The sequence below is a fragment of the Mirounga leonina genome, unplaced genomic scaffold (genome assembly GCF_011800145.1).
Source record: "Mirounga leonina isolate KUSES-001 unplaced genomic scaffold, KU_Mleo_1.0 Mir_171, whole genome shotgun sequence".
In the NCBI taxonomy this organism is placed as follows: Eukaryota; Metazoa; Chordata; class Mammalia; order Carnivora; family Phocidae; genus Mirounga; species Mirounga leonina.
In genome coordinates, this window is record NW_023270436.1 from 2,704,153 (window position 1) to 2,730,613 (window position 26,461).

Sequence of the window (26,461 nt, forward strand, 5' to 3'; positions counted from 1 at the left end):
TCCTCGCTGGTTTTCCTTTTGTTCTCAGAAATTTTACCCATTCATCTTTGAGCATACCAGCTGGAAAAGCCTATTTGGAAATGGAATTTCACTCTGTGCTCCCCCCTACACCCCACCAGCTTCCCCACAGCCCTCACACGAGCCCTGGGAGCCAGTCCCCCACGTGAGCGGTGGCAGAGTGAGGTTCGATCATTGGCATTCGTTTCAAGAACCTACCGTAACATGTTAGTGTTCTAATATGGAAAAAAAAAATGCAGGTAGCTTTCAGATGCATTGACCTGCATCTCCAATACTCAGGTCTCGATGGTTCTCATACGAGCAGGTCCATGTCTACATGGTTTCTTATCCCTCCAGTGGATGGTAGGCTCTCCTCGCTAAAGCTCTAGCTTCCACATCTCTACTTTGATTTGTAGACACATGGTAGCACTGAAAGAGTTGGCAGAGGACCCTAAAGGCAGCCTGATATCCAAGTACCTTGTTACAAACATGTCCCAGCTTCGCCTGTCCAGAATTTATTTGAGGCATCGGGGGCTGAGCTATGTTTCTACTAGGGGACGGGAAGTTGCTGTCCTTGATCTTCATGGCTAATAAGCAAGCCTGTCGCCCTGGAGCAAGAGGTGGGGGACTTAGTCCCGCAGGGATGGAGAGTGGGCGCTCTGCATTCACATCTCCTGGCTCCTTCTCCCGTTAGCTGGGTGAGCCTCGCTGAACCTAGGTTCTCATCTACAAACTGGCAGTTAATCACAGTTATTTCCTGGGACACTGTGAGGATCACATGTGGGTATAAGACCTAAAAAGCCCTTAAAAACAGTGTTTGGCACATTCAAAGTACGCAATAAATGCTGGTTGTTGCATCGTCTGGAAAAAGAGGTGACGATCTTAAAGTGAGACTTTTTCTTTTGAAAATGATGCCCTTTTTGGCCTTGGGATCTGCTGAGGTGGTCTTGCCGAGCCTCAAGTTTCATTGCCTTCCTTGGGTTCCTGAGCCGTGGCCCTGAGGGTTGTGGTCACTGTCTGTGCCTGAGAGCCTTGTGTGCATTTCCCTTAAATTTCACGAAGCCTCAGATTGTGTCATGTGGTCCGAAGCTGTGCCTTTGTGTCCCTTCCCTTCCCAGTGAAAAGGTGTAGAGCCTGAACCCAGCGCACAAAAGGGTCCAGGTAAGGAAAGGTTGTTGAGGAATGGGAAGAGCTCTCCAAACCAGGGAGATGGTGCTCCTCTCTATAAGGAGGACAAGCTGCAGGAAGATGCTTCCCAGCCCACATGGATGGAGCCAGCCCACAGGGATCGGAGGTGCCCGTGAGGTGAGAGGCTGAGTTCCCTCCTCTGCTCCCTGTCACCTGTCAGCTACGAGCAAACAGGGCAGGGAGGTGGCTTCTTGGCTTGCTGATGCTGGTAGGACCCATGCCCAGAAGGCTGGCAAGTCCCTAAGTTGGATGGAGCCCTGAGCCACTCCATGCAAACCCTGCCCGACTCAACAGGACTGCCTTCCTGGAGGAAGCTCACACATGGAGCCCGTCCTTACTGCTTATTTGACTGGCCTGGGGGGCAGGAGACAGGAGGCTGGAGGGGTAGGGCTGCATCCAGGGCCATCAGAAGTGGCGTCTGGACACGTCAGGCTTATCCACCCCCTGGGCCTCCTTGCCTGGAATTCTGTGCCTGTCCCTCCTCGCTGCATGTTCATGGGCATCTGGAACCTTCTTTGCAGCTCACCTGTGACTTCACTGATTTTACCCGCCATACCTCCCAAACCCATTAACTCCACACATTGTGTTCCTAATACCTTCATATCCAGAATACTTCGCAGAGTGCCAGTGTCCCCATAATTTAGCCTGTATAAACCTGACTCAGTTGTTCACGGTCCTGACTGCATGGTAGGATCACCTGGATTAAAAAAGAGACAGGTGGAAGGAAGGAACAAAGGGAGAGGGAAAATCAGTGGGCCTGGTGCCTGGCCCCTCTCTGGAGGGAAAGCTGTGGGAGTGGTGCGTGGTCATTGGTTAATTTATAAAGCTCCCCCAGCAATTCTAATGCACGGGTGAGGTGAAAATCACTGTCAGCAGACGCATTGTAGAAACATTTACTTAACCTCCCATGTTTGTGTCCCATAACACCGTAGATGCCGTTCTGATGAACACCAGGCATTAGAACCTATGCTGGGCACAACTTGGAATAAATAAGTGTAGCCCCTCTTCAGGACCCTTAAAGCTAAACCCACAAACTGCAAAGGGGCAGTCCTTAGCTTTGCAGTTAAACACGGAGAAATGATAAATATTGCCAAATATGCAAGCGTTCTGGAATCTTGCACGCGTTAACCGTTTGCAGAGAGGTATTAAAATTCAAATTTCCACTGATCCAAGTCACACGCGATGAGCTATTCTGAACCTAGATCACCATACGCAGAATTTACACCGGAAATGATCAGGAACGTGCCCCACAGCCCAACTGCTTCAGAGCCTCTGAGAAGCCCATGCAAGCTAAGGAATCGCTCAAGAAAAACACACATTTGCACACAGTTTCAGGATCCACAAGCCTGCCATGGGCCCCAGGTTAAGAATTCCCAGAGTAGGGAGCTTTCATCACCACGTCAAAGGGAGGAGAGTCAGCTCAAAAGCGACCGTGTTTCTTCCACATCTTGGCCAGGCAAGGGATCTGAAGGAAAAGAGAAAATAAACTTTATAGACAAACCTGGCAGGGTTACCGAATGAGGAAAACTAGATGAAATAAGTAGAGCCCTTTTAAAATTATAGTTGTTTTTATGGCTAGCTCTTGCACAAGGGGAAGGATTTAAATCCATGGAGAGGTTTACAGATGCTTTCCCGGGAGAGGGAAGTCAGGAAGCAGACACACGGGCAGTGCAGTCTCCCGGCGGAGCGAGGATTGCTGGCTTTGCTGGAGGTGAGGGCACCTCGGCGGACACGGGAGGACAGAAGGCCGTGTAGACAGTAGGGTCAGGCTCCTGCTGTGTAGGAGTCCCCATAATGCCTCCGCTGTGGAGTCGAGTTCCTGAGCTCAACGTTGCCTCGTCTGTTCTGTGAGTCTCTGTCTCCCAGTGACCGGGCGGAGGAGGTGGCGCTCAGTACGGCCAAAAGAAGGGCTTGCCGTCTCCTGAACGGGGAGGAAGGGCCAGGGTTCTGGCAAGTTCCCAAACCAGAAAGGTGTGTGCTGACATCCTGATCTCGGGATTCCTCTACCTGTGGAAACTCTGGGTAGAGGCTCCACATAGACAGCGGCCAGCTCCTATCACAACCCCCACCTCCTCTTCCTCCTCGTCTCCTCCTCCTCCTCCCTCCTTCTCTTCCTCCCCCCACCCCGCCTCCTTTCCTTAGAGCTCCCCTGATGTCCCAGTATCTCACCTCATCCCTTACTTTGAGAAGAAAGCCCCCTGGGAGCCCCACCATTGTCTCTGAGCTTCTTACTGGGTCTGGTGGTGTGCTAGGCATGTTTTGGTAACTCTGTGTATATGAAAGGCCACACTTTGTAGTCCGGAGCATCAGAAGTCAGCGATCATTTTGCGGTTACGTGACATTTGAATCTTCGAGGACAGATGTGGTAGGTGGGAGTCGCTTTGGCCACTCGGGCCTAAAAAGCCTCTCTCATCGCTGCTTCCTCTGTTCATCCTCACCTGTGTGTGCGTTCTTCGCTTCTGCCCTCAGGGAGGGGGCGGCGCCGCATGGGCCTTTCCTCCCCCCACGATATAGAAGAGCAGGCATTTCGTGAAAGGGGCCTGTGAAGAGGCAGAAGAGGGATCCAGCTAATTAAACTAACATAAATCGTTACAAAAATCATCCTGATAATCTCACTTGGCTTTGTTTCCAGATGCATGTTTATAGGAAACACCAGAATGTCCAAAAACTAACCATTGTTACAATGCCTCCTGTCTCCAGGGGACATCTGGCTGCTTTTCTGTGCTTCTCCGCATGCGTCCCATGGCCTCGCTGTCCTGTCCATGCCTCACCTCTGTGTCTCTGCACCACCAGATAGCAAAGCCACATCGCCCTCAGATACCTTTAAAATTCTGTGCATCCAGTTGGAACTGACTATGGCTTTGGAAAATCCAATATAAGCATCATATAGATTTCGGGGAGTGAGGGAAAGAATCCTAATCTCCTAGATGGATAGAGGGGAGGAAAGCGTTTAGGAAATGTGATCAGCGCTTTTCGTAACCATCCACAAACACCTGCCCTGGGAAGCCGAGCAGCCCACCAAACCGGGGAGAGCTGGTCTCTAAGACCAGCCGGTGCCACGGATCGTGTTGAAAATGGTGTGGGGTTATTTTTGATGGTGCATCTCTGAAACGCTCTTTGCAGAGACACACGTAGAGATGACACGTGTTACCCATTGCCTGCCTGCCACGCTCCAGTCACTCAAAGTTGTTCTCTGCTTCTCCTCAGTGTGGATGGACCCTCCTATGAAGTCATGCAGATCGACATGGAAATAGAGGAGCCCAGTGACCTGCCAGCCACACAGCTTGTCACGTGGCAAGTGGAGTATCCAGGAGACGTCACGTCTGACTTGGGTGTCTCCAAGATCTACGTGAGTCGCAAGGACCTGATCGGCGTCATACCCCTGGCCATGGTAAGAATGTCCCTGCCTTGGGTTGTCAATACAGAACCCGAGGGAAAGAAGGGCTCCACGCTGTCACCCAGACTTGGTGGGGAAGTGCCGGTGCACCGGGAACCAGGGTCGGGGGGCACTGGAACCTGAAGTCTACTACAAAGAGCTGAGTCTAAAAAATATATTGTCTCTAAATACTATTTTCAGAATATTATTTAGAAAATCATCAAACTCCAGGTATTAGATTTGGATCTTCCATTATAGGAAGAGTATCGATCATTTAATAACTGTGTTTCTATCATACATTGTAGACTTTAAGGATCTCAAATACATACACCTGCAGAGACCAAATAGATTAAGTATATGAGTGAGTCATGCCAGGTGACATGGCCAGTACCTGCCCAGTCATAAGGCTTCACCTAGTGGGACAGCCATGTCGGAAAGCCAACGTGGGAAGCCACATTCTTGGTTCTTAAGATCTACCGATTTTCCAAGGAAGCCACAAATACAGTTTGAATGTGAAATGTCAACTTGTTCGTGTTGGCAGCTACTTAAAAATAAATGAAACACTATATAGGAAAGCGTTACCTATATTCATTCATAGGGCATCTGTTTACAACTTGGAAAAGATTGAAGGCCATTAGTCTGTGTGTGTGTTCTCTAGGATTTGTGAAACGGAGATGGGCTTTCATCCGTGAAGGGCTTCCTAGAGTGCCTGTGTGAAGTCCCGCCATCTATGTTCCCTCAACAAAACACACTGACGCCCCATAGAGCTCTCCCTTTCCTCAGACTCTTCAGGAGCCCCTACAAAGGAATAATACATTTTTTTTAAATGTGAATTTTCATAGTGCAAAGGCTTGGGCATGTTCGTCTGCCGACAATAATGTGAGCTTTCTCCTGTTATGAAAGGACTTTTCCTGCCAGAAGTGAAGTATGAGTTGACCTATCCGTTGACTGCCCGGTGTCTCCTCTACACCGTCTGTTAGAAAATATTGACCAGTGTTATTAGAGAGTGCAGAAAGAACCTCAGGAATCAGTCTTTCAATAAAAGGTAGCATGGACAGTTGCCTGGTGACAGCAGGTTAGTTATTATGCCGTTCATCAGGAAATGTAAAGGTGTTTGGGGTACTTCTGTTGATAAGGGCTCCTATTAACAATTTCTTTTATTTTGAAGGCATTGAGCCTCCCTGGGTGCCTTGTTTCACGTGCCTCGTTTCCTTCGGTTAGGCTCTTAGTGAGTGGTTCTATTACTGGGGATGGCAAGACCATTTGTCTTGAATAAGGAATTATTTGAATTTGCTCCTGTTCAGCACCTTTGGTTGGATGAGCTGTTTGCAAGACTGGGAACAGCTTCCGTGGCTTTGCTCAGCATAAGTTAACCTGTTCGATTCCCACACTCTGCATTTCCCCTGCCTCACAGGTCCCTGATGCTCCCGTCGCTTATCCCAAACCCTGTTGGTCTCCTTACCCCACATGAATCCCCACTCTGACAAGGCACCCCTCCATCCTCCGCTGGTCTCTGACCATTCTCATCTTTCCTCGCCCGTCTAGCTATGATAGATGTAGCACTGTAAGATCGTGTGTTCCCTTTTATCAATTGGGAATTGCATTTGGTTGAAAGCAAGAGAGCTCCTCACTCACCCTGTCTACTTTAGCCCAGCCAAGGATGTCTTAAATACATATGTGTTTCTTTTTTCACGTACGGGAGCTCCTAAGATTGGTGGTGTAGTTTTGGTATGGTGCCCCGTGCCATCTGAGACCCAGGCTCCATCTCTGTTTCTGCCTCAGCAGTTTGAGGGCATGAATTCCATGCTCATGGTTCCCTTAGGGTCCAAGATGGATGCTGGAGTGCCGACCGACTTAGCCACATTCTGTAGACCAGAAAAAGTAAGAAATGCAGAAGCTCAAAGTAATATGGCCAGTTACTTTTCCCTTTCAAGAAGCAAGGATCCGACATAATATATCTGGTTACATCCATTTGGCAAACACTTAGTCATATGGTTATACTTAGATGAAAGGAAGGCTGGTGCCTCTTTATTTTAGCTCATCGCTTAGACTCTGTTACAAGGAAACAAGAGGAAAATAATTATTTCAAGGCAATGGGAAGATTTATAACAATCCTCCTTCATTTCCATGTAAGGAAGCCGAGGCTCAGAGGGGTCACTCATTTTGTACCTGAGTGTTTTCCATATTCTGTACTGATCTTCAGGAAACTCCTAGGAAGCAAAATCACATAACTGAATCCTAGGCTCCACTCGCGAACTATGCAAACATGCTTACTTCATGCTGCCTCGCTTCCCCATCTCAAGGAGGAAAAAGAGACAATACATACTCATAGGTTGTTATAAGGATGAAGTGATAACTCAAGAGTGCCTGGGACAGTGTCCAGTCCAGAGCAAACATACAATAAATGGTAGCTATTATTATGTTCATTTAAGCTCCGGATGCAAGGTATAAATAGTACCCTGACAATAATATTGTAGATTAGCCCCCATATTTCACAACACTGGAACAGTGGTAGACTACATGTAGGTGCTCACTGATTCTTGAACTGAGTTGAATGAATCTGATTAGAACACGTTTGGTCTGATGAGGTTTACTAGTAATCTTGGAGCAACTTCCTCTGGAACTGAGGGTGAAGTCGTAAGGGTCCCGACTCCCCAATCTTTCATGTTTGGAGTGTTCTGAGACCCCCTTCCCGAGAAGCTTCATTTCACCTTTGACTTGATTGGTAAAAGAATTTTGGCCATTTTTAGGGAGATTGCCCTCATTAAATGAATTTTTTGCAGATTTCATTTCACTTTTACTTTGTCTTTGGTCATCATATATTCATTGGGGGATGTTTGGAGAAGATCTGATACCCATGCATCTATTAATCTATTCATCTGTGTCACATGTTCTTGAAATATAAGAGAATTGAAATATTAGAGCAGGAAATCCAGCTCACCAAGACCATGATGGGTGAGGAGAAGGTGCTCTGGGTTGAGGTCATGGTGCCTGAGCACTCGTAAGCTGCGTAAGGGGGTGGATCTTCACGCATGATTGGAAGCCACTGCAAAGGCTCTCGGCAGAGAGTCACATGGACCCATGCTTGTTTTTAGAAGAGCACCCAGCTGTAGGTGGAGAATAGATTTGGGAGAGCAAGAGAGATGTCAGAGAGAGTTAGGGCCTGTCCTTTGGCTGTTGTCAAATAACTCTGACCTAATGAGTGCAGAATTTACTCGTCCATAACCTGTCCTGTAGGAGTGTGCGCAGCCTGGGGCTTATCACATGCCTCCAGGGACTTAGGACGTAGCCTCCCTCTATCCTGTTGCTGAGTGGCCCCAAAGATACTGACCTCATCCCCATGGCCTTGGATTAATAATAACCATGTCCCTGTGGCAGCCAGCAGGCCCAGGCAGATGGGAAGAAGGAGAATGTGCTCCTTTCCCTCCAGGACATGACCTGTCCCTGAATGCAGCACGTTTGCTCCCAGCCCATCAGCCGTGAGCTCAGCCGAGGGACCACCACTAGCTATAGGGGAGGTGGGAGGGTGAGCTTTATCCCTGGAGGCCATGTGTCCCGCTAAAAGTATTTTATGGTGGAAGAAGGAAGGAACACCGATGCCATCCTGGATGGCCCCTCGGGGCTGCGGTAAGGACAGTGGAGAAATGGCGAGGTGCACCCTTTTGGGTACATCTTAGTAAGTAGATAGATGATTGGACTCTCCCATGCAGGGGACATAGGTGTGAAAGAAAGATGGGAGAAAAAAAACCATGAGTTCTAGTTCTAGGCTCATTCAAATGGCTTTCCATATATCTCCCATGATCTACACACAAACCTAAAATGTTTAAGAGATCTTCTATTATGAAGTATCCTATGGCTTCCATTTTTCCACAAAAATCTTTACACACATCTCCGACTGATTCCCATACATAAACTTTTAAGAATAAATTCAAATCAAAGGATATGAATCAAAGGATATGCAATATTGTAATTTTTAAAATAACAGTCTCCAAACTGCCTTCTGGTAAATTTAACCAATTTAATTCCACCTGCTGTGTATGATGATATCCATTTCCCTTCAAATTTATAAACATAGGATATTAAAGTTAAAAAATAGGCTATTTATTAGGCAAAAATTATACATCATTGTTGCTTTAATTTACCCTTTTTTGGTTCCATTTGTAAATTTTCTCTTTTTTAAAGATTTTATTTATTTGAGAGAAAGAGAGAGAGCACAAATGGGGGAAGGGCAGAGGGAGAGAGAGAGGCAGTCTCCATGCTGAGCAGGGAGTGGGGGCTCGATCCCAGGACCCCGAGATCATGACCCGAGCCAAAGGCAGACGTTTAACCGACTGACCACCCAGGTGCCCCCATTTGTAAATTTTCTTATCAAACATTTTTTCTTACCCATTTCCTTTCCCTGTTGGGAATTCCATTTCTTGTTACTTTGTTATAAAAAATCTTTTTTTTTTATTGTGGTAAAAACACGTAACATGAAATTTACCATCTTAATCATTTACAACTATAGAGTTCATTAGTGTTAAATATTTTCACATGATTACGCAACCAATCTCCAGAACTTTCTCATCTCACAGCCCTGAAACTCTACCCACTAAACACCAACTCCTCCTCCTACCCCCAGCCCAGCCCGTGGATACTACTTTGTCCTTTCTGTTTCTACATATTAGCGATGCTGACCTTTTCTTTTTCTTTTTTTTTAAGATTTTATTTATTCATTTGAGACACAGAGATACAGAGAGAGAGAGAGCATGAGCAGGGGGAGAGGGAGAGGGAGAAGCAGGCTCCCTGCTGAGCCAGGAGCCAAACGTGGGGCTCGACCCTAGGACCCTGGGATCATGATCCGAGCTGAAGGCATACACTTAACCATCTAAGCCACCCAGGTGCCCCGATGCTGACCTTTTCTTTGGCATGTTATTGCAAATATTCTTCCCAATTTACCGTGTGCTTTCTCATCTCACAGATCATATATTTTACCATGCAGAAGTTTGGGGGTATTTGTTTAATTTTCATGCACTCAAATCCACTGATTTCCATAATGGAAATCTCTCTTCTCCCCCTAATCATGACCAAGAGGAAAAACATGCCTGTTTAATTATTCTTGTAAAATCTCAGAAATTCAAATATCCCCAGACAGCACATTTGAATAGGTAGAACTGTCGTTTTGAGAAAATAAAGCTGAAGGTAAGATGCAGTTGTGACACCTTATACTATTATTAAGGATTTGAGATCAATTTGAGGGGGGGGCTCATGGCCCCTCCATTCTTTGTGTGATGTATATAACTCCATCTCCAGGAAAGCTTTGAAATGAGACATAGATAAGCACCAACACTCAAAGCTAATTTCCCAAAAGACATTTATTTCTTTCTCAATATTTTGCCCATTTTCCCCTGATGTCTACAGCCATAAAACCTTTTTTAAAAAAATCCATTCACGTATTTCTACTTTTATTACATTCTCTTTTTTTTTTCTGCTCAGGAAATGATGCCTTACCATCTTGTAGGTAAATATATTCTTGTCCTTAGGGGGAAAAATGTGAGGAGAATGTCATTAAGTGTGCATTAGCGTTAATCTAATTAGTGCACTCGGTAACGGCATGTCGGGGTCTGATTCTGGAAAGCGATGTTTGCACTTCTTACAAGAGCTGGAACTTTCTGGGCGGGGGCTCGGGGTTAGCCCCATTTACTCAGGGCTCTTCAACATCCTCCTCTAACTGCCTCTGGGGTTTGGGCAAAACAAGTGTTTTGAGCTTCTGCCAGGATTCAGAAAAGGACACTGATATTTATCCGTGGGAATGCCATAGCAGCTAGTCCTTGAGAACATAAGCATGTGCTCTTCATTTTAAACTAATACTAAATATGTTTTCGATCCAATTGGGCGATGGCCATTGGGGTGCTGCTCTAAGTGGGTGCTGCTCTTCTGTGAATGGTAGCAATGTGCCTCCTCCCCTGTTTGGCTCCTGATGAGGTTCCCACCTCACTGTGTTCTTCAGCCTTGACCACCAGTCTTAGCCATCAGAATTGGGGTGGGACCTTAAATAGAACATGATCGGGAGATACAGTCCAGATGGACAATCATGATTCTTGAAAATGAGCAGAAGACTCCCATCCTCATGAACACTTTGGCGATGGTGACATTCTGTGACATTTGCAATGATGTGGGGTATAGATGTCTCTGCAGATCCTTGCGGAAGGCCAACAGTTTTTTAGACAAAATCAAAGAGTGAGGTATACCATGTGCTCTTTGTGAAGCCCAGTACGATCTTAGATGTTACTCTAATGAGAGCCCGAATGCATCTCGTGAATCTCTTTGTAGAACCCACTTCCCATGCCACGTCCTCTGGGGAATCTTCCTTGATCCTCACAGCCAGATGTGATCTTTGTCGACTCTTCTGCTCTATCCACCCCATGATTTCCTTGTGCATGGTGAGGACAGTAGTCAAGTCGGGGGATTCAGACACTCTTGAGTTATTTTTGATGGTTGTTGAGATCACTCCACTGGGAGCTGTAATAGGCAAGAGCCATACCCAAGATGTTTGGGAAGACCTCAGCCCAGTACATTCCTTTACGTACCCTCTACGTCCTTCCTCACTTTAGCCCGTTCGAACTCCGCCTACAGCCTTCCAATCTTCAAGCCCACTTCCAAAGTGGAAGCAGCCAGATGCCAATGCACCGCTGCAGACTTACTGTTCACACTGCACTCAAATGCCTCCTGCTCATTAGCGTGAGTCAGGGACGTCCTGGCCCAGACGTCTGCAAGCCGTGGCTGTGAAGTGTAGGCTTCCTCAGACCCTTCATTGACTTGACCGAGCGCTGAGTTCTTTCTTACGTGATTCCGGGGATTGCAGGAAACTAATCATCAAACAACCTCTCCCCTCCTTGTCCATCTCCTTAAGTCTTACTGATCAGGGCATGTCCTGAATCCACGGTTCAGTAAGCTATTATTCCATTTCTGTCAACCTAGCTTGCAAAACTCACTCATATTTTTATAGCCATATAATTTCCTATTATAAAGACTGATGAAATGCATTTTAAGTAAGCTTTCCTGGATCTAATACATTCCTCCCCTTAAACACTGTTGACCCTTGAGCAACACGGGTTTGAACTGTGCTCATCCACTTATATGGGGATTTTTTTCAATAAGTAGAGTCCAGTACTGTACATGTATTTTCTTTTCCTTATGATTTTCTTAATAACATTTATCGTCTCTTAGCTTACTTTATTTTAAGAACACAGTATAATACATAGAATATACAAAATGTGTGCTGATTGACTGTTTATGTTAACCAGTCTGGCTGCTGGTCAACAGGAGGCTGTGAGTAGTTCAGTTTGGGGTGGGGGTTAGAAGTTATAGGTGGATCTCCCACTGTGCAGGGGTGGGTGCCTCTAAGCCCCTCATTGTTTAAGAGTCAAGCATAAAATGATCTTTCTTTTCATGGGCCACACCCTCCCTGATCTTCAGAATCCTCGTGACTTAATCTCCTGGCACACCCACCTTGCTTGGATTGTCTCCTCCCATCCACCTGGGTCCTCACCAGCCAGGAGAAGGCACAGCACTGTCCCCTCGTCGAGGCCCAGAGAACAGCCTCACCGCCCACTGCAGATAGGGTAACGCGGGGTCCTTTGTGTCCCGTCCCCTCTGAAGTCGGCACAGGTAACATCACCTATTGAGATTAGAACTAAAGAAAAGCCCCCCCCCCCCCAACATTAGCGAAGGAAACTCTCTTTCCTGGCTCCAGTAATGAAATTTCTTTTTATTTCTGGCATGAAAGCAGATTCTTGGCACTTTTTTGTTTGACTTTTCATGGTATTCTTTGCTTGTGTCAGCCTGTTAATTAATATGCCAGATACCCTCTGTTGTTTTCCTCAGACTTTCTGAAAATTCAGTCGCACTGGATAGCATACCCTTGCTTTCATTTTCATACTTCTCAACCAAGTGCAAATTAAGTTGTGGCTAGAGCCCTTGAGAAAAATCTCTGCTTCAGAAAGCATCCTTGCTTTGTGCCTTTGGTGAACGACCATGGCGGCCCTCAACAGTGCTCACACCAAACACCAGATCCTTGATGCTTAGCAGGTATGAGGTACGCTCTCTATACCTCCTTCTTCATATTGGCTCGTTAGATCCCTTCAGGGACCTGGTGAGGCTGGTACTGCTCTTCTCCCCATTTCACGGATGCAGGAGGGCACGCACGGTTGAAAGATGCTCCAAGCCGTCCAGCCACGAAGCTGAACCCGAAGAAGAGTCCAGATGGATGGGCTCGGGAGCCCACGCTCTCGGCCAGTGCACCACACCCCCTCTCCGTGAACACCGAGTTTCGGCTGCTGATCGGTTCCGTATGCAAAAGGATCTTTGGAAAATGCAAATACAAAAAAAAAAAAAACCACCCTCATAAAAAATATGAAATTGAGAAGTCTTACTGAAATAGGAGAGTTGTCTGAAAATGAATTATTTATCATGCACAAAGCTCCTGCCTTTTCTTTTCAGCCCACTCTGGTGCCTTTGATGCCCCTAATGAGCTGTCCTCTCCAGAGGTGATTTATACCAAGGTGGTGGCCGCTGAACCTCAAAGCTTTTAAAGGCACCTGGTACAAACCGAGTCAGGGTGTTTTTGCTGTTGTTGGCTGCTGTGTGGTTATCACAACCCCGGCTAGTGTTCGGCCAGTTGCTCTCAGTGAGCAAATAGGCACTCCAGAAAGCAGCCCATCCCAGCAGCATTTCCTGAGCCCCCGCCATGTGCCAGGCACCGGTCTTTGTGTTGGGGATATAACAGAGCTTGCATCCCGTTCGGGGGGAAGGGCAGCTGGTAAATAAGTAAAAAATAATTGAGCAAGTTGAATTCAGAACTGATCTATGCTTGGCAGGAAATAAAACAGTATATGGTGAAGTGAGCCCTTTGAGACTGGGACATCGCTGCAGAGGTGACATTTGAACTGAGACAGAATGCCAAGGACGGATCCAACTTGGGGATAGCTGACAAGGGCTGGCTTTCCAGACAGAAGGGAAGGCAGGTGCCAAGGCCCGAAGCTGGGCCCAGCTTGGTGCGCCTTAGAATAGAAAGGTCAAGTGAAGCAGGGGCAAAGTGATTAGAGGGGATGAGGTCCGAGTGGGCAGGCACTGGATTATGTAGATGCTCACCAGCCATGATATGTGCAGTAGGGTTTCTCATTTATTGTGTTTAAATCTCATCGGATTCATGATCTACTTTTAAAACATCACTCTGAACACCAAGAGGAGAACAAAATTGGTGGGGTATATGCAATGGAAGTAGACCATGTTGGGAGCTACCTTGACGGTTCAGGTGGAAAGGGTTGAGGACTGGGTTTAGGGTGATGATCATGGTATCGAAGGCCATCCGAGGAAGGCCTTGGATGTACTTTCTAAGCGTGACCATCAGGATCTGCTTATAGACAAGACCAGGAGTTTGTTTGAATGGGTGAGACCAACCATGAGTCCAGAGTAGACAGTGCCTTCTGATAGAACTTTGTGCAATGACACAAATGTTTTATTATCTGAGCCATCCAATATGGTAGCCATAGCCACACATGGTTATTGAGCTCTGGGAATGTGACTGATGTCATGGAGGAACTGAATTTTTGTATAATTTAATTACGCTTGACCCTTGAACAACGCAGGGGTTAGGGGCGCCAAGCCCCTGCACAGGCGACAATCTCTGTGTAACTTACAACTCCACAAAAGCTTAATTACTGATAGCCTACTGTTGCCTGGAAACCTTACCAAAAACATAAACAGTCGATTAACAGATTTTGCATGTTCTATGTATTATGCACCATATTTTTTTTTTAAAGATTTTATTTATTTATTTGACAGAGACACAGCGAGAGAGGGAACACAAGCAGGGGGAGTGGGAGAGGGAGAAGCAGGCTTCCCGCTGAGGAGGGATCCTGATGCAGGGCTCGATCCCAGGACCCTGGGATCATGACCTGAGCTGAAGGCAGACGCTGGGACGACTGAGCCACCCAGGCACCCCTATACACCATATTCTTAAGATGAAGTAAGCTAGAGAAAAGAAAATGGTTTTAAGAAGTTGAGGAAGAGAAAATGCATTTACGGTACCATACCACATTCATGGAAAAAATCCACGTACAAGTGGACCCACGCGGTTCAAACCTGTGTTGTTCAAGGGCCAACTGTGATTGAGATTTGGCCGAGATTAAACAGCATGACTGTCTGATGGCCAATGGCTCTCAGATTAGATAGCTCGGCTCCAACACTGTGGCTTGGGGAACTGAGGGGAGCTCATGCTGTTTCCGAGACGGGGGTCTGTGTATTCTCCACTGGCTCTGTGGACCATCCTGTCTGCTCATCTCCTCCCTGCTCTGGGCCCTGGGAGTCCTTGCTGTGTGCGTGGCCTCCGAAGGGCTGCCTGGTCTGCTGGATTCTGGCTGGGTTCAGTCAATGGTCGGCAGTGGAAAAAGACCAGATGCTGGGTGAAGAGAAAGGTTGGGGATTTCATTCCTCTGGTTCTGTGCCCCATCAGCCCTGTGTCTCAAAGGCTGTGTTGCCCCATCAAAAGCACCAGCTCCTGTAGGTCAATGGAGCAGCAAGACCTATATTAGGGGGTCGGGGGTGTTCCTTCTTGCTACCTACAGGTCCAGGCGTCCCAACGCACTGCTGTGTCTTACCGTGGAGTCCCGCCCTGCAGTTCATGCACTGAAGTACATACTACTTTATTACAAACTATTTGCTTTTATTTCTCCTTTATAATTCCATTAAGACATTATATTGATTTTTTTAAGCATGTGTGTTGGTAGGTTATATTCATTATGGTTCTTCTTTCGGGATAAAGTCAGCGCTTCTTAATTTGTTGTATAAATAAATCTCTGTTATGTGAAAGGAGCATTAGCTCAGATAGGACTGCAAACAGTGGGGTTGGCACATGCTTCCTGTGAAGGCACGGAGAGTAAATATTTTCGCAGCTGTGCCCTTGGTAGCCCCAAAGCCTCCAAAACACATCCTCCGAGGGGCGTAGCTATGTGCCGCTCAGACTGTTCGAGAACGCGGAAATGTGAATTTCGTATCATTTACGCATGCCGCCGGAAGGTATGCTTTAAAAAAATTTTCAAACATTAATACATATAAAACCTATGAAGGTTATACAAAAACTAGAGCTTACAGAATGTAATGTTTAAGCCAATCTTTCGTCTGCTAGAGACAGAGCCCTTTCTTAGCCTGGTCTAAGTTCGTCCTTAGGAGCTTGACAGTGACTCTCCTCCAAGACCTAATCATGATGTAAAGCATGACCTCCTTGAAGGAACAGCTCCCTAAAAATGAAAACAATTTTGGAAAGCATCATTATCATGAGAAAAGTGCATTTTCTGCGGTGAGCAGGGATGCGTTTCCCGATGTGCGGCGCTTGGTGCAGAGCCCCCACGAGACCTGGGTCAACCTGAGCAGGTGGAGCGAGCGAGCCTCCTCCCTAGACCAGGCGCCCCACACCTGGGGCTGATGCTCAGCCCTGCACCTGTTACTTCCCTAGGCCGGAAAGCTCCCCACCGCCCCCCACCCCGCGATGGTTTGACCCCAAATGTTGAAGGAGCGCCTTCCACCTTCTCAGAGTCCTGGGAGCTCTCCCACCTTCCTAAATCTTCCTAAATCTGCCCGAGTTTCCCTCACATCCCCTGACTCACTTCTTCCTCCTAGGCGGTATCCCCTGGACAGCGGCAGAACTTGCCAGCACTGCAGCTCCCAGTAACCTTTCGATTAACCTCATTACCAAAGAGTGGAAGGGGGTTGCAGAAAGAGAACCAGAGACTGATTTCAGAGCATGTTTCCAACGAATTCCCAGGTTCCGTGTGCTCAGAGCCAACACTTCCTTGCTTCTTAGATCATTTCCCAAAGGCGGGCTCACACCGGTACCTCCGCCATCCAGCAACTACCAGCCGCCCAACGTGCCTTTCAGCGGAGCCGCATCAGAAAGCATCCTGTGCCAAGGCGTGTTCTCACAGTGCATCCTGCATCCTCATTTTAAAAGATTTATTTATTTATTTGAGAGAGAGAGAGCGCACGCACGAGAGGGAGGTGGGGAAGGGGCAGGAGCAGAAGGAGGGGGAGAAGCAGACTCCCTGCTGAGCAGGGAGCCCAATGCGGGGCTCGATCCCAGGACCCTGAGATCACGACCTGCGCCAAAGGCAGACGCTTAATGACTGAGCCCCCCAGGCACCCCCCCTCTGTACCTCTTGAGACCTAGCATGTCATGTATTGATTTTGCCCAGCAGATAAAGATCAAAACAGGCGCATTGCCTGTGGTGTTCACACAACATGTGTTATGCCTAGACCCGCGTGTGACCCCAGTGGAAGCTCAGTACACATGCTGCGTTGTTGGATGGATCCGATGGAGCTGAACCACATCTCTGGCCTGGGAGTTTGTGAGTGAGTGGACCTGGGGCAAGTCAGATGACCTCTGTGCACCTGACTCTTCTCACCTGTAAAATGGGGATAATCATCGTATTTCTGCTTCCCGGGGGGATGCAGACTTTAGTGGGAGTCATTGTAAACCATTTAGCACAGGGCCTGGCCCTTCATGGCTGTGAGCAGCTGTTGTTATTGCTACAGATAACCCCAAGAGAGAAGGTAAGTGTGGGAGTAGTCGCGCAAAAAAACCGAAGTAGCCCTTGCTTCTTTTCTTATGCTCTTCTGCGAGTTTTCCAAGAAATTAAGGAAAAAGCAATGTCCTGTAGAAACAAATGAATGCCCTATAGAAATGAAAAGGCTCGATAAGCCTATAACGTCCTAAATAATAAGTAATAACGGCTGTGTCCCTGTGGCAGCCTTAGATGACAACAGTGAATGTGTTCGGACTTCTCAAATCCAGTCCACGCTGGTTTGTGCAGGAATCAGAACTTACTGGCTCACTGTGTGAGATTGGATCCATTTGGCTACACAACATAGCAACCCCCAAATAAAAGGGCTTTAGCAGTGACGGAAGTTCATGTCTCTCACGCGTGAAAGAAGTCCGGAAGTAGGGCTATGTGGTGAATATGGTGGCTTCCTCGCTTACATGGGTGTCTTCCTAGCAGGCGACTCCTTTCTCAAAGTCACCTCAGGATCCAGAATGGCTAGTGAAGCTCTGGCCATCACATCCACCATCCAGAAAGCACCTTCAGGACATAACGAAGCATCAGTTGCCTTTATGAGAAGAGCTCAAGACTTTAAGAGGCAGACACGGTGTGATGGAACAGCTCATGAAGAGCAGCCCCAAATAGTCTAAAGGGAACATTTGGTTCTTCCTCTTAAAATGTGTTCATCTTAGAAAAGAAGCCATTCAGCATTCGCCAGTGCGGACTATTCAAGCACACGGTCGTGTAGAGAATGCCTATCTCCATACAAAACATTGAAGGTCCTCAATACATATGTGTTGGCAAGAACACGCTCATCCTAGTGAGAAAAAAAAATGACATTAAAAAATTTGAAGGGGGTGCCTGGGTGACTTGGTTAAGCGTCTGCCTTCCCAGGATCCCGGGGTCCTGGGATCGAGTCCCGCATCGGGCTCCCTGCTCAGTGGGGAGTCTGCTTCTCCCTCTCCCTTTCCCTCCTTACTCTTTCTCCCTCTCTCGCTCTCTCTCAAGTAACTAAATAAAATCTTTAAAAAAATATTTTGAAAATAGCACATTTAGAATATTTATTTTCACCAAGTAGTGGTTTTCTCATGTGGGACTGAACAATTTTCCCAGGGTTCTTTAACTCAGAAGTTTTCAACAAAAACCATTATTTTCTTGACAGATGCTAAGGAGACTGGAGATTTCCATGGATGCTGGAATATGAGTTGGTGTATAGTTAAAGTAAATATGGGTTAGGTAACAACTCCATGAGCTCTTTACTCCGTTCATCTTTGCACGATGGGTAGTAAATACAGTGTTAGGACTTCCCAATGTGGGCAAATTAGGGGAAGAAAACCTGTCTTTTGAGTTTGTATAAACCAGTCTTCCAGTTGTGCGAGTGAATTACCCATTAAACTTAGCCCAAACAAAAATGATTGCTTTACCCTTGAACTCAATTTCTCTTTTGCCTGAAAGAGGAAGATAGGAATGCTAATGCAGATGTTTTCCCTCACCCCTACTTTGATGAAAGAGAATGTCTTTTCTTCTCTCCCTTCCCTCTTGCTCTGCCTTCCCCTCCTCCTGCCATAGGGTTCTCCAGAGAAACAGAACCAATGGGATATAGGTATCTAGGCTGAGAAATATATAGTGTAATTATATAATATTATTCCTCATTTTCTAAGCCTATATTATATAGGATTGCACATAACATGTATTTTTATAGATAATAAATATGAATATGAATATTTAATCCTATTATATATAATATGTAATATTATAATCCTGTAATATTATCGACTGAGAAAAGGAGGAAGCCTGCCCCTGTTTCCCTGCGTCGCTGCTTGAGCTGGGACGTCCCACGTCTCATCCTGTCCTGCCCTCAGACTGGAACCCATGCCCCCAGTGCTCCTGGGCACCCAGCTTGTTAACAGCAGGTGGTGGGACTCCTGCAGAGCTTATTCTTGCATTTAAGGTGCCAGTGTGTGGTCAGTGGAGATGCTCTCCCAAGGCGAGCAACAGGAACCCCACTTCACACAGGCTTGGCCAACACGCAGACTCCCCGTGTCGCACCCCGGAGAGTCCAGAGGGCAGGGGCCGCAGAGAAGATGGCGGGTCCAGGCAGCCAACTCTGTCACTTCACGTGGCTTGTCTTGCCCTCCGCACGCCCTTCATGGTTATCAGCAACCACGGGAGCAAAGTGAGGTGTTGTTCACATTTGGTGGGAGAAAGGAGAACAGCTTTCCTCCAGCTGTCCCATGGAAGTCCTTCCTGCCAGTGAGATATGGCCGTCACCTGCCCCCCAGCCTGGAAGCGATCACCAGATACTCTGATTGGTCTAAGCAGGCTTCCTCAACTCATCACCACCAAGGGACTGGGATGGGGATGCTGTCAGCAGTCTCTGAGTTCCCGAGCTGTAAGTCAGGATGGCAATTTGAGTAACACCAGGTTTCTGATGGGCAGGAGAGGAGAAAGAATGGAGCCATGGTGTTCCACGAGGTCGCCTGGAAAATCCACGGCAGAAAGCTCCCAGACGAAGATGCTTGCATAGCGTTTGGGGTGAAGGAGATACCTGCCTTTCTGTTTCATTTACAAGCAAATCTTAAAACCTTCGACAAGGACCAAAATGTCCTGTGCAACAGGTGCTTGACAAATAAAGATGATGACACATGGAGAAAGAATGAGCACACCGTCCTTCATCTGGAAACCAGGCCTGTGGACACTGGGAAACAAATCCCCCCCCATCTCCAGGGTGTCAACCAGGGGTACCGCGGTCCTCACTGAAGCAAAAGTCTTGGTCCGGCGTTAGCCCGTTGTCGATAGCTACGTGAAAATGCTTAGTTGGGGATATTAAAAGTTGAAGATTGAGCTTCAGCCAAGATTTAAAGCTTCAAAATGTATTTCTTTATAACCTGTGAAATCCCCATCAAAAGGGATTTTAACAAACAGGTAACAGAGCAGTCTGACGATCTGAAGCTCGAATCCAAACCACCTCTGATCACAATTCCCTAAAGAATTGTCACTCTTCTTCCCAATCAATTTAGTTTTCTTTGGCAGGGATTCTCTGGTTTGTTAATTCAGCTAAGGTTAGATATATATATTATATATGTATATATATATAATATACACACATTGGTCTCTCTGTCTTCTCTGTTTGGAGTTTGTTCACAGAGCCTGGTGTTAATCCCCGAGGCCGTATAGCAAGTGGATCTGTATCCATTTTTCCACTGCTGAAATGATCTTGTGTGGCAGATGATAGCATGACTTGATCAGAAAAGTTGGGGAACATTGGTATTTAAGCTTTTTAATTGTAAAAACATGAGAAAAGTGAGTTGTGATAGGAAGAAGGGACTTTTTATGCCTTGTAGAGAAAAGTAGCTGTGTCTCCAAGCAGCAGAATGAAAGCCCTGCCATGGAATTATTCAAAATTATTACTTTAGTGATCTGGTGGCTACAGTTCAAAGTGACTTTTACCAGACTTATTTTTCCTAAGCCTGTCAGCAGCAAACGGTGGGGAAGGAAGTATTTAAATGGCTTTGTGTGTTCCATGCGAATCTGTTTTCCTGTCAGTTTTTCAACTGAGATGGAAGCTCTCGGACCTTACAAATCCATGGTTCTACCCAAGGATAATAAAACAACATATGGAAATGCAATGGAATGATTAAGGACAGGATTTTGCTAAGCTCGTTACCAGAGCCCTGAGAGTTCTTTCCATGTGTCTTGCATTTCCATTTCGAAAATGTGTGTGGCTAGCCAGTTAATTCTTTTACCCCATGGGAGAACGTTAGAGATTACATACCTCTTCCTGAGTATAACGGATTCATCTTTAGTAAGTAGGGAAAGGTTGAACTCATTTCTGAGATGGGGACAGGTGGCAAGTTTAACTTTCTAGTGCGTGAATCCAGGTATGGTGATGGAACCGAGGACCTCGAAAACCCATCTCTGACATAATGACTTTCCCTGTGTGGTAAGGAAGTTGGGGAATAATAATAATAAGCATACAGTTCAACTATCCTAGAACGGACTCAACCCTGGAACATAAGCAGCCCGTCTCCTTTACTAAGCGCGTTGCTAGTTACTGTGTTTTGCTACCTGAGGCTCTATCTGCCGGCTCTTCTACAAGACTTATTTAGGCTTCCAGTACATCACAAGAGAGGCATCATGGTCATTTTTCAGATGGGAAAACTTGAGATTTATGGAAAGAAAAGAAGTTAGTGAAGTTCACCTGGCTAGAAAGAGTCTGTCTGACTGCAGACTCATGCTTGCTGTGCGGGATTTAAGCATGGAGCTATGCGGGTGAGAGCCAGCACCTGCCCTCTGAGCCTGCGTGCACGATGTCCAACGCCATGCACCTGAAGAAGAGCAGAAGGTACGACATTAACCCCACCCCTGGACGGATGGGGAAGCTGTGCACATGCAACGATCCTGGATAAATTCATCTCCGAGATGGAAGATGATAGAGCTCAGCTGCCACGTGACTAAGTGGTGGAGGTATGATGTTCAAAGCTTTTTGAACAAGAAGAGAAAATAGACTCACAAGGAAAACCCACGTTTCTGTCACCTGTTCTCAGAGTAAAGCCCGGCAAGGTTCTATCTTGGTACCTCCCTTTTCTTATCTGTGAAATAATGCCACATGGGCCCCATCCATTTAATGGGATTCTTGACATTTTGTTGGAAAGATCCGTGGTAATATGTTTCAAAACAACCTATGAATGGTCCATAATATGATGGAATTCCCTCTACAACATCCACTCTAGGGATTTGCCTAGGCTTTTACTGGTATTTTCTGGGTATAGGGAATAATGCAGTACCATCTTAGGGAAACCCACACCATTCTATAAACATAGATATGATAGATAAAGATATGGGTAAATATGGATATGGATGAGGATGATAGAAATAGATAATGCAGCTATCGACCAGATGGATGGATGGATGGATGGATGGATGGATGGATGGATGGATGGATGGATAAATGGATAATGCAGCTATAGATAGAAAGGATGGATGGATGGATGGATGGATAGATACATGGATGGATGGATGGATGGATAGAAAGGTAGATAGATGATAGATAGATATCCTATGTTGTCCATATATACAGAGAGGGGGAGATTTGTAATGTTCAGTATCTAGTTGGTGGCTTCTCCTCCCTTTTGTTACCCATTCAAGTCACCTTTGACACCGTTATCTCCCATATCCATATCCTGATGTCCAACCCAATACCAAGTCCTTTTGATTTTGCCTCCTGTTTTTCAAACCTGTCCTTTTCTTTCTATGTCAACTGCCAATATTGTGGTTCAGATTATCCATTGTAGTCTAAATCATTATAGATGTGCCATCCACTCCTGATCCTTCACTGCTCTGTTCCCTACATGACAGATGGTAATCTTTTAGAAACTCAACTTTGATGATGTCCCTTTTTCTTGCATAAAACAGTTTAACGAAGAGATGACACAATGCTTAGCATGGCACATGAGGCTGACCCCAGGGATTTAACGCTTTCCTAGCTTCCCAACCTCTTCCAGGATTGTCTTCTGCCATTCCTAACCACACAAGAGCTGGGGAGTGTAGTTTTCCCTGCCTAGGAAGGAGTTAGTAAATCAACAGCACAGTGTCCCACCAAGGGTGTCTTTCTCAGGTTTGAATATCCCTCAGTTCTTTCAACTACTGTTATTCTCTGACTGTGCTGGGCATTCTTGTCTAAACACCCTTGGGTTGGGTTGAGTAGGGTTCTTGGAGAGGACAGTCTCTGCATCCCATTGCCCATCAGTGTCACTTTGGGTCCCGGACTTAATTTGTAGTCTCAAACCTGGAGGTGGCGTTCAGGGTGTGGGCTGACTGAGAGAAGAGCTGAGCTGCATGCTAGCATCTCACTTCGGGCACCCACTAATTATTCCCACTGGTACCAGCCAATCTGCTGCAACTCTCTTTGGGAGAAGCCACATCGCACTGTTGACCCCCAATTACATAGACCTCTTTGTCTTTTTCACATGCTGGTCCTCAGCTGCATCTCAACTATGATTGTTCTCGTACAGTGAGGGGCTTTGAGCCAGGAAGCTAGATTTGGCATTTCTCTCTAAAATTTAATCTCATTGGACACATTCCATTATCATTCCAGCCTGTTGAAATATTTTAGGATCCTGAATCTGTGATTGAGCATTTTGATTATAACTCTCAGCTTTATGTCATGTATAATATGATTAGCATGCTATCAACTTCCTCATTCAATCCATTAATTGAAATTCTGAACAGAACACAGATGAGAACAACACCCTCTGTGGAATTCCAAGCTCCTGGGACCATACACACTTCATGTTTCCTTCCTAATTCATGGGCTACTGTTTCTTGATCTCCTTCACTCACTCTTTCTCACCTACCCACCTGTGCTGCTCTGAGGAAGTCTTTAGAATTCCTTTCTGCCTACTCTGAACCCCTTGGTGATCTCAATGCTTCCTGGTGACATTATTACCTATTCAGTGATAATTCCGAAGTACATGCCTCTAGCCTGGATTACTTCCCTGACTGCCTGGTTCCAGAACTCCTCTGGGCTGTCGAACATCACACTAGCATCCCTGACCTTCACCCTCCCAACGCATTCCTCCTGGAAGCCCCTCCATTGTAGTCCATGCCAGTTCCACCATTCCAGCTACTCAGACCCAAACGGAGGAGTCCTTTGCTCCCAGAGCCTGCCTCCAATCTCTTGGTTGATCCTGAATAATAATTCTACCTTCCCAGTATACCCAGAATCTGACCCTATCACATGCTAATGTCACAGTCCAAGATCTCACCTGAAATGCCATCAGTTTTCCTTGATTTTCTATAAGTCCATGGGGACAGGAGGGTTTTTGTTTGTTTGTTTGTTTGTTTTGTTTTGTTTTTTGCCTTTTCTTCATGGTTATTTTTGGTATCTAAAATATTTCTTAATACATAGTAAGTGTTCAAAATGTTTGCAGATGACTAAGTGAATAAATGATAGATGCCCTCTCATTCAGATTCAAGTCACTTCTCAGTGTCCATGATGACATGATGAGGTCGATTTTATCACTGTTTTACCAGTATCCTAGATAAACCATGTCTATCATATTCTAAAAGTTAATAAATTCTTTTACCGCTAAAGTCTTTCTTTTCCTGGTTTTATCACATCAATAAATTGTATCCCACTCCACCTCGTTCTCAAACCAGCAACCTAAGAGTTCTCCATGATACTGACTTCCCTTACCCTACAAGCCAACTGAGAACCACATCTCTTAGTTTTGCCTCCAAAGTATAGCCTTGAGTTTGATCTCTTCTGCTATTCCCTAAGTTCAAGGTACTTTCATCTGTTGCCCTAAATAAATGGTCTCCCTTCCTCCCCTCCTGCCACCCACACCCCCACCTGATCCATTCTCCCCAGAGCTGCTAAGGAGTGCTTTTTAAGACACAGGATACATAGCCTTCTTTTCGGCTTCAAACCATTGCATGCAGTTCCATCCACATGAAGAATAAAATTCAAAGTTCTTACCAAGACCCAAGGATCCCTTCATTGTCTGACCCTTCCCTACCTCTTTGATTTCTTTTCCTAAAATGGACTTGCTTGCTGGGAAGCTTCAGATCCCCTGTCCTCTGGTGCTCCTGAAACTTACCCTTACCTCTGGGTGTCCGCACTCACCGTTCCCCTGCCTGGAAATCTATCTCTGCCTCCAGCATGTCTCCCGGCTGACCCACCCAGTGGGTCCTCTCTGTGCGAGCTTTCCTGAATCAGCTAATGAACAGTGCCCCTGACCCCCACCATAAGACACCATTCATTCCGTCACATGGCTTGTTTGCTTTACTCTACCCTTAGTTACCTGAAAGTGTCTTGCTTATTTTTATGTTTACTTGTGAGTGTTTCTTTCCCACTGGATTGTAGACTTGACGACAGGAAGCTTGCTCACCTTGATTGATGCGGCATCCACACACCTAGAACATTCTCTGACACATAGTAGGGGCTCAGAAGTATTTGTTGAAAGAATAAATGTTGGTGCATAGAAGATCCAACAAATTAATAACAGATTATTCAGGCGTGACAAGCCCTTATTGAAGCTATTCTGTCTTCCAGTGATTGTCAGTGCTCTGTGAAGGTACCACGGTATTTTTAACAACCTCTTCTGGACTCATGTCTCTGCAGATGTCAGCTTGACTGGTCTGCAGTTTTCATGACCGACTTTCTGTCATGCCCATTTTTGTTCATTGAAACTTATTCTAGGACCTTTCTCTCTATACATAGCTCCTCACAGGTGCAGTAAACGGGTCACAAACAGATTCCGTCTGTGTGTCCCATGGAATGGTCGCCAGGAGGTTGAAGTCCCCTCACAAGGCTCAGTGAGGGCTTGCAAAGTGCTCACCACCTGAGGTCCCAGTCCTTCTGCTGGTCCGAGGACTCTCTCTCACACCATAAATGGCAGCACCAAGGGGAGGGAGGAGCGGGATGATCCCGTCGTCTTGTGAAGGGCTTCTGTTGACTGGGTGTGCCTGGGAGCTTTGTCCTGTTTCCCCGGACCCGTTGTCACTGTTCTCTTGCAGAGTCTACATTAAAGGACTCCAGCTAGGTTTGGCCAGAGGAGTTCTCTGCAAGCCCCAGCATAAGCCCGGCGGGAGGGAGGTCAGTGCGCTTTCCCTCCGGTGCCCCAACCGCAGGGTCTGCCGAGGCAGGCTGGGCTTGTCCCTCCACCAGACAGGACTGTCCACAGCGCGTGTGTTTCCTCCCCTCCAAGCCAGGGGGCGGCCACGGCCCATCCACTGGTAGCTCCAGATTACCGATTATTGGAATGCCAGCAACAATGAAGACCGATATCCAATTTCAGGGACCCAGTTCTTCTCTAGAGGGTCTGGCTGGGGTTGCTCATGACGTGGGGACTGTAAGCTGGGTGGCCATCTATATAGACCTGAAAGCAAGGAAATACCCTGTGGAATCCCATGTTCATACCCAAGGACTCTGCCCACACTCCAGAGTATGTGTTGAGAGAAGAGATGGGTCAATAGAGACACATCCAAGAAAACCATAAAGATGAATCCTGGAAGAAATGCTGTTTAGATCATTTGATACCTAAGTAGTGATAAAGTAATTACTGAGCAGGTAATGAGATAGGTAATTGGATAGTTTCTCTCCTCAGCATTTAACAACAGAAAAATACCATCAACAGCCATAAAAAGGACATTAAAAATCAACTCAACTTTTTTTTTTTTTTTAAGATTTTATTTATTTATTTGACAGAGAGACACAGCGAGAGAGGGAACACAAGCAGGGGGAGTGGGAGAGGGAGAAGCAGGCTCCCCGCAGAGCAGGGAGCCCGATGCGGGACTCGATCCCAGGACCCTGGATCATGAC

At 46.4% G+C, this 26,461-nt stretch overlaps 1 protein-coding gene across 1 annotated transcript in view; it reads left to right on the plus strand.

The window, feature by feature from the left end:
• The window catches only part of TMEM132D (transmembrane protein 132D), a 537,539-nt gene that overhangs the window by 362,511 nt on the left and 148,567 nt on the right, over positions 1-26,461 (plus strand). The window contains exon 4 of the mRNA XM_035016814.1: positions 4,393-4,576. Within this exon, the coding sequence (XP_034872705.1) occupies positions 4,393-4,576 (184 nt within the window). The remainder of the gene's footprint in view (positions 1-4,392; positions 4,577-26,461) is intronic.